This window comes from Ruditapes philippinarum, unplaced genomic scaffold (genome assembly GCF_026571515.1).
Source record: "Ruditapes philippinarum isolate M1 unplaced genomic scaffold, ASM2657151v2 ctg14621_1_1_1_1, whole genome shotgun sequence".
Classification (NCBI taxonomy): Eukaryota; Metazoa; Mollusca; class Bivalvia; order Venerida; family Veneridae; genus Ruditapes; species Ruditapes philippinarum.
In genome coordinates, this window is record NW_026862810.1 from 4870 (window position 1) to 16996 (window position 12127).

At 32.5% G+C, this 12127-nt stretch overlaps 1 protein-coding gene across 1 annotated transcript; it reads left to right on the top strand.

The window, feature by feature from the left end:
* Window positions 1-223: 223 nt before the first annotated feature.
* LOC132720291 (cyclin-dependent kinase 9-like) lies at window positions 224-8853 on the top strand. Its single transcript, XM_060704406.1, has 4 exons — window positions 224-525; window positions 3254-3335; window positions 4721-4811; window positions 7803-8853. The coding sequence occupies exons 1-4, from the start codon at window positions 383-385 to the stop codon at window positions 8630-8632; spliced, it is 1146 nt and encodes a 381-aa protein (XP_060560389.1). The 5' UTR covers window positions 224-382; the 3' UTR covers window positions 8633-8853.
* The last annotated feature ends 3274 nt before the right edge of the window (window positions 8854-12127 follow it).

Consider the following 12127-nt stretch of genomic DNA (forward strand, 5'->3'; position numbering starts at 1 on the left):
ATTTCCAAGGCAATGACATTTAAACAGTTTTAAAAGCAAAACCAAAAGTAATCTTTATTTTTTATTACATCTATACATAGCCTTGTCTGAAAGTCGGGATTTTCTTTACATGGCATAATTTGAATATTGCGCGCACTATTAACCATTATACCACGTGAGCAAATTGTTGTGTTAATACGTCATCACTTATGTGCACAATTAAGGGGAGATCACTGCGTGAAGGGTCTGGAGTTCCTTCCCCTTTCGCAATGCAAACAATTGTTATTAGATGCCGGGAACCAGAATAGAAACTATACTAAAACATGTGACGTTTTACGCATTTCCGGTGAAATTTCCGTCAAAATTGACATGATTACATATTTATGACAAATATTTCTTCGATATGCAGCATTCACAGCCATCATCTTCACACGCAGGTGGTGGACCAATAAGACAGCCAAACAGACATGAAGATCTCGACTTTCCTTATTGTCCAGATTCCAACAAATATGAAAAACTTGCCAAAATTGGACAAGGCACATTTGGGTAATTAGACACTGGAAGATATCGCATTTAATTTGAAATAGAATAAATCATAATTAATAGACCATACAGTATCGAGATACTTGGAGCGTGATTCGTGAGTCAGACATTGATGTGTACATGTGTATAGAATTAAATAAGTAAAGTTAGGCTATTTATTGACGAATCAGTCAGCTCGGCCCTAAAACTTACGGGGGGGGGGGGGGGGGCTAGTCAGCTCGGCCTTATTCCAACTCGGCATGGGTCAACTCGGCCCATAATTATATAAAACTGGTTACTTTTTTTCCTTTTTATATGTTATCCATCTTTTTGATCATACTATTAAACCCATTCTTCTGTATGGTAGTGAGATTTGGGGTATACCAAATATTAGTAGTTCTATTGTTAAGAAAACAGATTATGTGTTGTTGAAATCCTTTGGAAATATGTCCTGTGATAAGATGCATGTGAAATTTTTAAAATATATTCTGGGTGAACTAGGACGGTATCCACTACATGTTGATGTAATATGTAGTTATGTTAAGTTTTACCAAAGACTGCTAAGTGGAAATGTTAGCAAATTACTATCTGCTGCCTTTATTGAAAGTCAAACATTATTTACGGATAAAAAAGTCTGCTGGGTTTCTGGTGTACAACATTGTTTTAAGCATTTAGGTATATCTGATGCTGGTTTAACCAATAAGAACTTAGTAAATGTTGTTAAACTCAAGTTAGTGAAAATGTACCAAACCAACTGGTGTTTGAATATCTCAGGTACTGAAGGGAAACTTAGAACATACTCTTTGTTTAAACAAAGGTTTTGTAGAGAAGTGTACTTTAGACATATTAAGAACAAAGATATAAGAACTTCCTTCACCAAGTTTAGAGTAAGTGCACACAGATTGAATATAGAAACAGGCAGATATAAAAAGATCCCAGTAAATCAAAGGTATTGTAACTGTTGCTCTTCCAATCTTGTAGAAGATGAAATTCATTTTTCCATGTGTTGTACAAAATTTGATAGTAATAGAGAACTACTATTTAGACAAATTGAAATATTAAATAAGAACTTTTATATGATGAATAATAAGCAGAAATTTGTTTGGTTAATGTCCTCAGAAGACCCTAAAATCTTGAATGTCTTTTCTAAATACCTACTCGAAATTTATAATAAAAGAAATCTTATGTTAGGTAGTACTATTAGTAATAAAAATTTGTCAGACCATTGAATGTATATTATTGTACTTGATTTATTTACTTCTTATTTTAACATTACTATGCCTGTGTTTTTTTTTGTTTTTTTTTTCCAATAATACGAATTAAGCTTTAGTTACTTTATTGTGTTCATTTCTACCATACAATACACAATTTGTTGGTTGATATATTTTGTTTCATGCCTTATTTTTTTTTCTATGCTTGTGATTATATATGTCATATAATATGACCCTTGATTGGTGAAATAAAATTATTCTTATATTCTTATTCTATGTTTTCATCATAACTTTCATTGTTTAATATTTTCACAGTAACAGACCTCTACTCAAGGATATTGAAAAGTTTTATTGATGAAAGTAACAATTTGTAGAGAAAGGAAGACATAACAATTTATATGCATGTTTTGCCTACTTCAGATGGTTTTTTTGTTTTGTAAAAAAATATCGTTAAAACAGCAGTTGTTTTAACGATATTTTTTTATTCATGTACACTGCCAACTTTTTCAATTTCTGTTTGTAAAATCTGAATAATTTAATAGTAATTTACTCCTTAAAATTTTTTATTTACTAAACAGTGTTAATAATCTATATCCTAATATAGGTTTTTATGGAGGGCCGAGTTGACCTGTGCCGAGTTGGTATAGGGCCGAGTTGACCCTTTACCTTTTATATTGACCTTTTCGAAAATCTAGCTAAACACCGTTTTCCGGTATGTTACGGATTTAGCTCTGGTGAATTACACCAAATGAAGTACATAACACAGTTACATGATATTTATATTTTCTACCATTATTTACCATTTAAGGTGAAAAATTTTTGATGTGTTTGAAAATTATCAATATTCCTTTAATATCTATTGCAGATTTTTCAAAAAATAAATTGTTTATAATGAAAATCAATAAATTAAAACAGTCGTAGTTGAATCTCCCATAATAAATAAGGTTACTTTCTGCATAAATTTGTGTATTTATTTTATTTTTTTGTATGGAATTACTCATACAATGATATTTAATTATTTCATTACAAAGAAATAACAGTTTTATTTCACTTTAATTCAAAAATGGTCAAAAACATAGAGTTTGTTATTACGCCTCATTAGGTGAATTCCCCAGAGCTATGTACAGAAAGTACCGGAAAACACATCCGACTCACGGAGTTCTAGTGTTTTCAAAATATTTCTAGCAGTTTTCTGGCTCTTTATCATTTTCGTCCAGTATAGTCTATTTTTTTACCAGTTTAGCAATTATTGTTATTTCATCAAATCAGAGAGACATTTTTTTTCTATGCAACACAGCAGTTAAAATAGTACATCGATTTATATGTTTTGAAGTTTTGCCTGTTGTTTAAAGTTACCTTAGAGAACTTGCAGCATTTAGAAATATGCAATGCCCGGGGAATTCTAGTTTGAATGCCCATGCAAAATGACTGAGACCTCATTCCAGGCAAATCAATACTTTAAGTTTTGAACATTATAATTTGCAGACAACACTGAAAAGGTTGAGAAGTTCTATTTCTTATTTTTAACTTGTATGTTTCAGAGAGGTGTTCAAAGCTAGAGACAGGAAAAATAAGCAGGTTGTGGCCATGAAAAAAGTGTTGATGGAAAACGAAAAAGAAGGGGTATTTGTTTTTTTATTATTATTATTTTGAAGGCAGCCTGAAAATCTTATCTCTTTTTAGCTCATCTAAGCATAAATTGATACATGTGGCATATAGCCACTGTGCAAAGTTTGACATAATGCACAGTTTCTTCAAACAACATCTCCTCTATTATCATTAGGAAGGTATATTGGTGACCTATGAAGTCTGATTTATATGTAGGTCACAGGAGCCAAAAATAGCCTTAAAAACAAACTACTGTGTGTACAGATAAAACATTTTGCATGTACACTGTAGCATTATCATGTGTTCCTCTAGTGGACAAAAATTTATATATGGAAAGATATTTAAATATTCTCCTGTGAATGTACATGACCTATAGCATAGGCATGTAGCATTGCCTAGTGGTCCTGTACTAGGATTAAAATGAATCATTCCCTTTGTGTTAAAAAATGGCCCGGCCACAGGGTTATATCTCTTAAATGATGTAGCTATTGTGCTTGACTGCTTAATTTTGGTGCCTTTGTGTCATTATATAAATTATATAAATATACACAATTTTCACTTTCTTTCACTATCTGAGATTCATAAATTTAGTCACATTCAATGTTCAATCAACCATGTGATTTGTATCACATTGGGGATATCAATTCAACAGATTTTCCTGAAAAGAATGAAATCCAAGGCAAGGGTGTAATTTTTCTGATTTTATTGCATTTGTATTCTGTACCAAGAATTGAAGTGATCAGAAAGTTGTATTGTCCTGCTCTGATTACATAGACAAAGCTTATTGTGTGTTAGATTTGTAAAGTTGCCAAATGTTGAAAGATCACAGGACATTCCTAGTTCTCATTATCTGATTGGTACCAATTACTTGATTACCGGTACATTGTTTCAAGTTTAGTTAAACTAACAGCTGTTTGTAGTTTTGTGTAGTCAATTTAAACCTTAAAGCTACATGCTTCCAGATGAGTCAAAATATTTCAATATAGTCAAACTTGAGAAAAATGTACTAAGATTTTAGGAAAAGTAAAAATATTCAAGATTCAAGTAGTAATTAACATGTTATATGTGATAAATGACTGATTTTTCAGTATTTATGACTATATTTCTATTGTGTTACTAACACAGTAAGGGCTATTTTTTGCATATTTTGACCTCCTTTTGATAATTTATGTGGGTTGCAAGTGCCACTGATAATGTGTAAATTGTTTCAATTTAGTTACTTCACCATATTATACTTTTAAATACATTTTCAAAATTTTAGGAAACATCACCAAATTTTTGTAGCTTATCTGATCACCTTAAATTCTGTTGATTATTATAGCTGTCATGTAAGTTTGGTTAGCCTCAATTTGTATTAACAAATTCCTTAATAAATTTCTTTTATATGTTTACAATTTCAGTTTCCTATCACAGCATTGAGAGAGATAAAGATACTGCAGCTGTTGAAAAATGAAAATGTTGTTAATTTAATTGAAATCTGCAGAACAAAAGGTAAAAATATAGTGATCAAAATTGATAATTTAAGTAATACAAACAAATATATTGTTAATTGATAGTAATAGCAGTGTTATGTGGTATCTTGTACATTGATAACAAGCTATGATGAAGAAAAGTCCCAATCAGAAATGAGGTCATTACCATTTATTTGCGGATTTTTTAATTTTCTCAATCTCATCTTTTTGTGCTGCCCATTAGCAGTTCTATTGTATTTGTGATTCTTTACATAGAGGGAATTTAAGTTTTTTTAGCTCGACTTTTCGATAAGAATAAGTAGAGCTATTGTAGTCACCCGAGCGTCGACGTCAGTGTCGGCACCACTTATGTTAAAGTTTTTGTAATACCTCAAATATTTTCAAAGTCCATTGACATTATGGCTTTGAAACTTTGCACACTTGTTCACCATCATGACCCCAACCTGTAGACAGGAGGAGGTAACTGTATCAAGCATTTGGCAGAATAATGCCCCATTTTCAACTTAGAATTTACATTTAAGTTTGCATACCACTTCAGATATTTTCATATTCTATTGACATCTGGCTATCAAACAAGTTGAAATTTTATACTCTTCTTTGAGAGCATAATAGGACTCTCTTCAAGGCCTATAACTGTAACATGGATTTAAAGAAAAATTTGCCCTTTTGTTAACTTAGAAAATTTTACATTATCAAGGCTTTTTTTACTATCAAGCACTAAGAATAGCCGAGCATTGCTGTCCTACCAACAGCTCTTGTTTCTGTCAAAATCAACCATTTAGGAGAGAATTATTATTTTTAGATTTTGGCTCTTAGAACCAGTAACTTAGACCTTTCACAAGAGCTGTCATTGATAGAAACAATAAAGATGTATCGTTCATGTTTTTCTGTCATTCATATTTTTATGTCGATCAATAATCAATTCACATTTCAAAAAAATGACAAGTTTGACTTCAATAAAATGTCTAGAAATTATGAGAAATTCACCCAAAACATACACAGAAGCAGGTGTCCATGTCTAACATTATGCTGTTGTTATATAGTGGAAATATTTCACAGCAAATCGAGCAATCATGACAAAAATAGAAAATAGAATGGAACAAAAGTAATGCAATGGGCTTTTATAAAAAAAGACGCTGAACAGAACATGTTTTTAACTGAAATAATTCAAAAAGGTATGAAAGTGAATGACAAACAAGTAATTATAGGAAATTATTGACAACCTGTGTATGGTTGATATTTGTTATCCGGTGATATGCTTTGCAATGAATCAATGACAGCTCTACCTTGCACAAGAATTTAGTACTAGAGTGCATTAATATTCTACTCTCACAAGACCAAGATTATAATATAAGTTAACACATTTCCTGTAGTAATGTGCACTTACATGTATAATATATAAACAAATAATGATACAAATTAAATTTGTTTGTCTTTCTAAATATATTATTAGTTATATAGATTTTTGACAGGTTATATGGCCCTATATGGTTGTTTGTAAATATAATCCAAGCCACCAGACGAGGTTATATTGCAAACAACTGTTTATATTCGGCCATATAACCTGTCAGGAATATTTATAACGAATTTATAATACTGCAAACTTCCTTTTAAAAGAAAAAAATGAGATTTCTTTATAAATTGACAGCGGCTGTGTATATAAAACTAAATAAACATCACGATTATCTAATGAAAAGTGACATTACAAACATGCAGTTTTATAATCACTAAAACATAGAATAGCTTTGATTTGATCAAATTTAACATTTAATATATTATTTAAGTTACAAATCAGTAATAAGGTAGTAAACAAAACAAATCCATTCATATTTTTCAGAGTTTTCACATTTTACCATGTGCTCAAACTCTGCTATCATTTATGATAATGAATCTAAAAGTGGGTCACATGCACCTATCATCATAATTATGTCATCATATTATGGCAAATACACAATCATGGCAATTTATTATGAATTTTGCATAAAATATCTTTCCGTTTATGCTGAAACTGAATATACTGTTTACAAAATTGAAAATACTTTTTCTAATGTTTCATTTTTGGCCGGGTTGCACAGGTGCAAACCCGGGTTATAAAATGGTGAATGTCGGGCGGCGGGGGATGGGCGGGCAGGCGATGAAAATATTTTCGTAACAGTTTTCTCAGCAACTACTTAACACAGCAGCTCGATATTTGGTATACAGTATCAACACGTGGTTCCATACAGTAACTGTTTTCTCAGCAACTTCTTATTGCAGCCTCTTGATATTTGGCATACAGCATCCATACCGTAGGATTCAATTTCATGTCCGTTGCTCATCCTATTCCTGTTTACCGACTTACTTAAATTTTCTACATTAATGGTGAATGGTAGGAAATTTTCGTAATAGTTTTCTCAGCAACTGCTTATCGCAGCCTCTTGATATTTGGCATAAAGCATTTACATGTGGTCCCATACCGTGGGATTCGATTTTATGTCTGTCGCCCATCCACTTCCTGTTTACCGACTTAGTTAAATTTTTCACATAAATGGTCAATGATAAAAAATTTTCGTAACAGGTTTCTCAGCAACTACATATCACAGCCTCTTGATATTTGGCTCACAGCATTAACTAGTGGGACCATACCATGGGATTTGATTTCATGTCTGTCGCTCATCCTATTCCTGTTTTTCGACTTTGTTAAATTTTCTACATTAATGGTGAATGGTAGGAAATTTTCCTAACAGTTTTCTCAGCAACTGCTTATCGCAGCCTCTTGATATTTGGCATAAAGCATTTACATGTGGTCCCATATTGTGGGATTCGATTTCAGGTTGGTCTGTCGCTCATCCACTTCCTGTTTACTGACTAGTTAAATTTTCTACATTAATGGTCAATGGTAAACATTTTTTTTAACATCACAGCATATACAAATGCAACCTGGCCTTTTCTGTCTTTGACCCTTTTTTTTTCCTGGATGGCCTTTCACTGTAATCACATGTACCATTAATATTTTCTTGTTTAATTTCAGCCACACCTTATAACCGTTACAAGAGTACATTCTACCTGATATTTGAGTTCTGTGAGCATGACCTGGCGGGCCTCCTAAGTAATGCCAATGTGAAGTTTAATCTAGGAGAGATTAAAAAAGTCATGCAGCAACTTCTAAATGGTTTATATTATATACATACCAACAAAATTCTCCACAGAGATATGAAAGCTGCCAATATTCTAATCACAAAACAAGGTGTTCTTAAGATGGCCGACTTCGGACTAGCAAGGGCTCTGAGCCATATAACAAAATATACTAACAGGGTAGTGACTTTGTGGTATCGACCGCCAGAATTGTTACTTGGAGAGAGGAATTATGGTCCACCAATAGATATATGGGGTGCTGGATGTATACTGGCAGAGATGTGGACAAGGTCGCCTATAATGCAAGGAAAGACGGAGCAACATCAGTTACAACTTATCAGTCAGCTTTGCGGCTCTATCAAGCCAGAGGTGTGGCCAGGGTGTGATAAACTTGAACTGTATTCTAAATTAGAAATACCTGATGGTCATAAAAGGAAGGTAAAAGAAAGGTTGAAGCCATATGTAAAGGATCAGTATGCATTAGATCTGCTGGACAGACTATTATGTCTGGACCCTGCCAGGCGTATAGACTCAGACACTGCCCTCAATCATGATTTCTTTTGGGAGGAACCCCCACCACAAGATCTCAGTAGAATGTTGTCACAGCATTCAACATCAATGTTTGAGTACCTAGCTCCACCAAGAAAGCTTCAATATAGACCAGCTGTCCCGCAACAGCCAAGACCAGCACCCAACATGGATCAACACTTTGAGAGAGTTTTCTAAGTTGAGTGACTTTTAGAACTAACATAATATAAATATACATGATCGAAGAATTGGAAGTAAGATATTGAAATTGTGTCTGTTCATCCTAACACCAGTCTTGGAAATTGGTTGGTTCAGTTTTAATGAAACAATGCATGAATGTGTACATTGTAATTTGTATTGGAGAAGGGAAATGTGACCCACCAAATTCAATCAAAATACCTATGAGTTTTTTAGTTACATTAAAATGTGTTTTGTTTTCTTTTTTTTTCTTTCTTTTTTCAGGGGGAGGGGGGTTATCCCATTTTCAACTCATATTTCATTTGGTTGGTTTGATTGTAAGTTTGTAATAAAAGTCTTTGAATATGATAATTAAGGAAATAATAATTAAGGAAATTATACTGATATTCAGGGACGGTCATCTTATTATTGGAAAATTATCCTATTACAATACTTATGTGATAGATTTTAAAGCAGTACACCTCCAGATTCATGTTAATATTCATGAAAATTTTTGAAATGTATTTAAAAGTAAAATATTGTGAGGTGAACGAATAAAGTAATTTACATATTGCAGTCGGCACTTACAATCCAAGAAAACTACCAAAAAGTCGTCAACATATGCAAAAAAAAGCCCTTATTGCGTTAGTAAGGCAGATAAAATACTGCAAAAGCAGTCTTAAACTGCACATAACATGAAGAATTGAACTTGGATCTTGAATGTTTTTACCTTTCTAAAAATTTTAGTACATTTTTTTCAATATTGATTTTCTTGAAATAATTTGGCTCATCTAGAGGCGTGCAGCTTTTATAGATCTTGACATGAATGAGTATTGTAATAAGAAAATGATTGAAACAACATTTAGTCCAAGTGTATTAGTATTTTATTATGTTATGGCATTTTATAAATTAGAAATAGTCATTATTTCAACAAATATTTGCATTCTTCATCCAATTGAATCGTATAATTGTAGTTCTAAAAACATTAGTAACATTATAAATATCTAGCTGCCATAGCACAATGTTATAATGATACCTTATTGTTAGGATGTCATTTACTATGATAGCTTTTTTGCTTTACATTGTCTAATTTTATGGACTTTGTCTCATTTTAACTTCATATATCACATTATATTAAGAAGCTTCAAGCAACTGATTTGTAACATGTGGCGAGGGATATCAATTTTACAAATAAGCTTGTTTCTGTATTAATGTTGTAAAAGATAAAACCATTTCTCTGACATTTTAATGTTTTTATGTTTTATTTTAGTTGTATACATTTATGGTATATATATAAGTATATATATGAAGAGCTGCCGAGTTTTGCAGGATTAAATATAATGTTTAACTTCTACAGCCAGAGAAGCTGAGTATATTACATTATAGTTTGTTTCAGCATTTACCCATTATTCACTGTGTCAACTTTTGCTTTAATCAATATAAATCACCTTTAAACAATCTTGTATGTAATTTTAATGTCTTGTGAATTATTTGGAAATAAAAGCAACATAATTGGTCTCGTTTTTTTTGTTTCATTTATCTTATTTATAATTAATAAATGCTTGAAATTTATATTACATGGCAATATTCGACATACAGTTTAAATAATGTTCCTTGTTTAGGGGATTCAGATTAGCCAATTTCAGTTCAAAGCTGTCAACTTTAATTGTGCCATTTTTAATCGAAATGGGATATGTAGATGGTTACAGAAAATCGGCTTCTACCATTTGAGCGAGCACACAGTGTGTAAAAAGGATTTTTTTTAATGCGTTTATTTAAGGTCGCCGCCGGAAAGCCCATATGGGCGACTGTAAAGATCGGAACTCGTACTGCGGACCAGCTGCCGATGTCCTGACTTAAGCCGAGGGGAGTGGCCCTACAAAGTTGGCTTCGGGCCGACGAGGATGGTGTGCTAGGGTGCGTGCGCCCTTAGCACGGTTAGACGGCTTGAACAGCAGGCCTTTTGCTGGCACCAACAGCGCTTTTCAGGGCTATCCTTTCATATTGTCTCAGGTTATTGTACATATAGGTTCTCATTGACCACCATACAGTGACCTACTTTTGGCTAAAAATTCATATCTTTGGCTAATACTCAGTGGAAATTGCATGGAGGTAAATTATCACCACTTAGTGCTTTAAAATTAACTCGACTGCGAAATCTGCATTTTGCGCCCTTACGGGCGGATGGACCCTAATTAAGCATACACTACAATACTTACAGCATTATTCTTAAGAAATAATCTGTTCATAGGTTTGGAAAGACACAAGCCGCTAGTCGGGGTTATATTGCAAACAACCGTTTTTATATGACCATATAACTTGTCAAGAATCGTTTTAATGATTTTATAATACAGTAAACTTCCTTCATTTGAAAAAAAGAGAAATTACTTCATAAAATGGAGGTATTTTATATAAACATCACTATTATCCACAAAAAACGCATATAACTGCATTCTTCCAAACTCGCTTAAAGTAAAAAATAATTTAGTGTCAACATACTGGCTGTGCTCCCGCTCCATTTTTAAACACTGTTTAAACCTCGAATTTCGGCAGCATACAATAACATACATCAAATGATTTACAAACTAATTCAAAATGCTTTGAATTCATTGCCTTAGTAGCCATAAGCTTGTACTATAGTGTTCTGGACAATAATTATTTGGGTGTTAAAATGTACCAAGATATTTATCTTGGACTTCTTTTTGTCCACGTTAAGGCCCAGCTCGACGGAACATAATTTACTTTAGCATGTCAGGGTCCAGACATCATTGACAATGATTCTGTTCCTTCTACTTCTGACAAATTTATAGTCGACCATCTATCACACTGACCATACGTGGTCCGGTTTGTGTCGCATGAAACTGTAAGAGACATAAAACTTTCTAAGAAAAGTTGTCAGGATGTGACTTTAAGCACTTGAGAATTATGCCACAAATTTATTTAAAGATCAGCTGAGTTATGGTCTCTGAATAAAAGAGTGGAACTCCAAAAGCCTAACTACTAAAGCAATGAAACTCTCTAACATAATTTGTCGTCGCAACGGTGTAATTTGTCCCAAATTCATTAGAGATTAGCGGAGTTAGCGGAGTTATGGCCCTTGTTTAGCAAAAAAAGAGCATATTTGGACTTTGGTCATTCCAACAGCTATGTTTATACGAACCAGTAATTCTACAGGAATTGTGACAATACTAAGGAATGGGCAACAGTATCCAATGAACACATTTCTAGTTGTTATAGTTTTGGTGAACAACATGAGTCGCAAGATATATAAAGACATATTTTATTGTATGTCATTTTCTATATCATTCCATATCAATAAAACTATAAAATTCACGGGATTCAAATTATGCTAAATACCAATTGATATCATTAATGTTGACATCAGTTTAGTCCTCACTCATAATAATATTCGTGCTTTATTATTATTATTATTATTATTATTACATGTATTATTATTATTATTATTATTAATAATAATTATTATTATTATTATTACTATTATTATTATTATTTATT

Excerpts from the sequence above, each read along its gene's own strand:
- LOC132720291 (XM_060704406.1), top strand. The coding sequence starts at position 383 with ATGCAGCATTCACAGCCATCATCTTCACACGCAGGTGGTGGACCAATA. Across the intron at positions 526-3,253 it reads ATTGGACAAGGCACATTTGG|AGAGGTGTTCAAAGCTAGAG; the intron begins GTAATTAGACAC and ends TGTATGTTTCAG. Across the intron at positions 3,336-4,720 it reads TGGAAAACGAAAAAGAAGGG|TTTCCTATCACAGCATTGAG; the intron begins GTATTTGTTTTT and ends TTACAATTTCAG.